Genomic DNA, 1630 nt, shown 5'->3' with positions numbered 1-1630 from the left:
GGAGTGAGCGCCTGTGACTGTGCGGACAGAACGCAGTGTGCACAGTAACCCGCCCAGCTGCTGCTGGCTGAGCGGAAGGCGGAATGGCGGGGGCGGGGCCGAGGCTCAGGCGGGCTCTGAGGGGTCGGGTTCCCGTAGCGGCAAAAACCCTGGCGCCAGAGCTAGGCCGAGCAGAGCAACATTGCTAAGCCGAGGCCGCGCGGACTTCTCAGAGACCCGCCGCCGCCCGCGACTTTGGCGCTGCAGCCATCGCTCTTATCCCTTTCCCGTCCTCTCCTTCTCCGTCGCCGTTCCGCAGCCGCAGCACCATCGATAACAGCTAAGTGATCAATTCGGGAGACTTAGGGTTGGGAGTCGGGGCGGGCGCAAGGCGCGGGCAGCACACGCAAGCCCGCCATCTCCTGCTGCAACTGCCACTGCTGCAGATACTTCTGCCGGGCGGGAGAGAAGAACACTGTCAAGAGGCCCCCGCTGTCCTAGTGCCCACGGTCAGAGTTAGAGCGTTTCTGCCTTGCCTTTGGGGAAGGGAGAAGGAGAACGGACAGGACAGGATCTTTCTGTTTTCGGAGATCACGAAAAAAGATCTCATACTGGATAGTGCTGACTTTTTGTCAGCTTAATCTAGTAAGTGGTAGCGTTGCTGAGCCTCCTTAAACCCCGAGCCATGTCGCCCCCAACAGTGCCTCCGATGGGCGTAGATGGTGTGTCCGCATACCTGATGAAGAAAAGGCACACCCACAGGAAACAGCGGCGCAAGCCCACTTTCCTCACCCGTAGGAACATTGTGGGCTGCCGCATTCAACACGGCTGGAAGGAAGGCAACGAGCCTGTGGAGCAGTGGAAGGGCACCGTGCTTGAGCAGGTTTCCGTGAAGCCTACTCTCTATATCATCAAATATGATGGCAAAGATAGTGTGTATGGACTAGAACTGCACCGAGATAAGAGAGTTTTAGCGCTAGAGATCCTTCCTGAGAGAGTGCCAACTCCTCGCATTGATTCGCGCCTGGCAGATTCCCTGATTGGCAAGGCAGTAGGTCATGTGTTTGAGGGTGAGCACGGTACGAAAAATGAATGGAAGGGCATGGTCCTGGCGCGAGCCCCCGTGATGGACACCTGGTTTTACATCACCTACGAGAAAGATCCAGTCCTTTATATGTACACGCTGCTGGATGACTACAAAGATGGTGACCTGCGCATCATTCCAGATTCCAACTACTATTTCCCTACAGCAGAACGGGAGCCTGGAGAAGTTGTCGACAGCCTTGTGGGCAAGCAGGTGGAGCACGCCAAAGATGATGGGTCCAAGAGAACCGGCATTTTCATCCATCAAGTGGTGGCCAAGCCATCTGTCTACTTCATTAAGTTTGATGATGATATTCACATTTATGTCTATGGTTTGGTGAAAACCCCCTAAATTCATTGTGCTATTGCAAAAGTTGTGGAACTATTAAATGTAAAATACGTCGTGTGAACTTTTGAGAACAGTTTTGAAGACAGAGATTAAAGAATTTATTATTACTTACGGTGCCTCCAAATCTTACATTGACTAGTTCCACAGTTTTGCCCGAAGTATACTTTGGTACTTTTGATATTGCCTTGTTCTGTAATCAAAATTTTAAATCAGGTGCTA

General features: G+C 52.5%; 1 protein-coding gene across 1 annotated transcript; it reads left to right on the top strand.

Annotated features, from left to right (window-relative positions):
• Positions 1-664: 664 nt before the first annotated feature.
• On the top strand, positions 665-1414 carry SPIN4 (spindlin family member 4; the record flags this gene model as incomplete). The annotated part of the gene is made up of 1 exon (XM_079727447.1): positions 665-1414. One exon carries the CDS (start codon positions 665-667, stop codon positions 1412-1414), a length of 750 nt encoding a protein of 249 aa, XP_079583573.1.
• Between the last annotated feature and the right edge of the window lie 216 nt (positions 1415-1630).

The sequence above is a fragment of the Hyperoodon ampullatus genome (assembly GCF_949752795.1).
Source record: "Hyperoodon ampullatus genome assembly, chromosome: X".
NCBI lineage: Eukaryota > Metazoa > Chordata > Mammalia > Artiodactyla > Ziphiidae > Hyperoodon > Hyperoodon ampullatus.
Note: the sequence above shows the minus strand (reverse complement) of the source record. Positions and strands in the feature narration are given on the sequence as shown.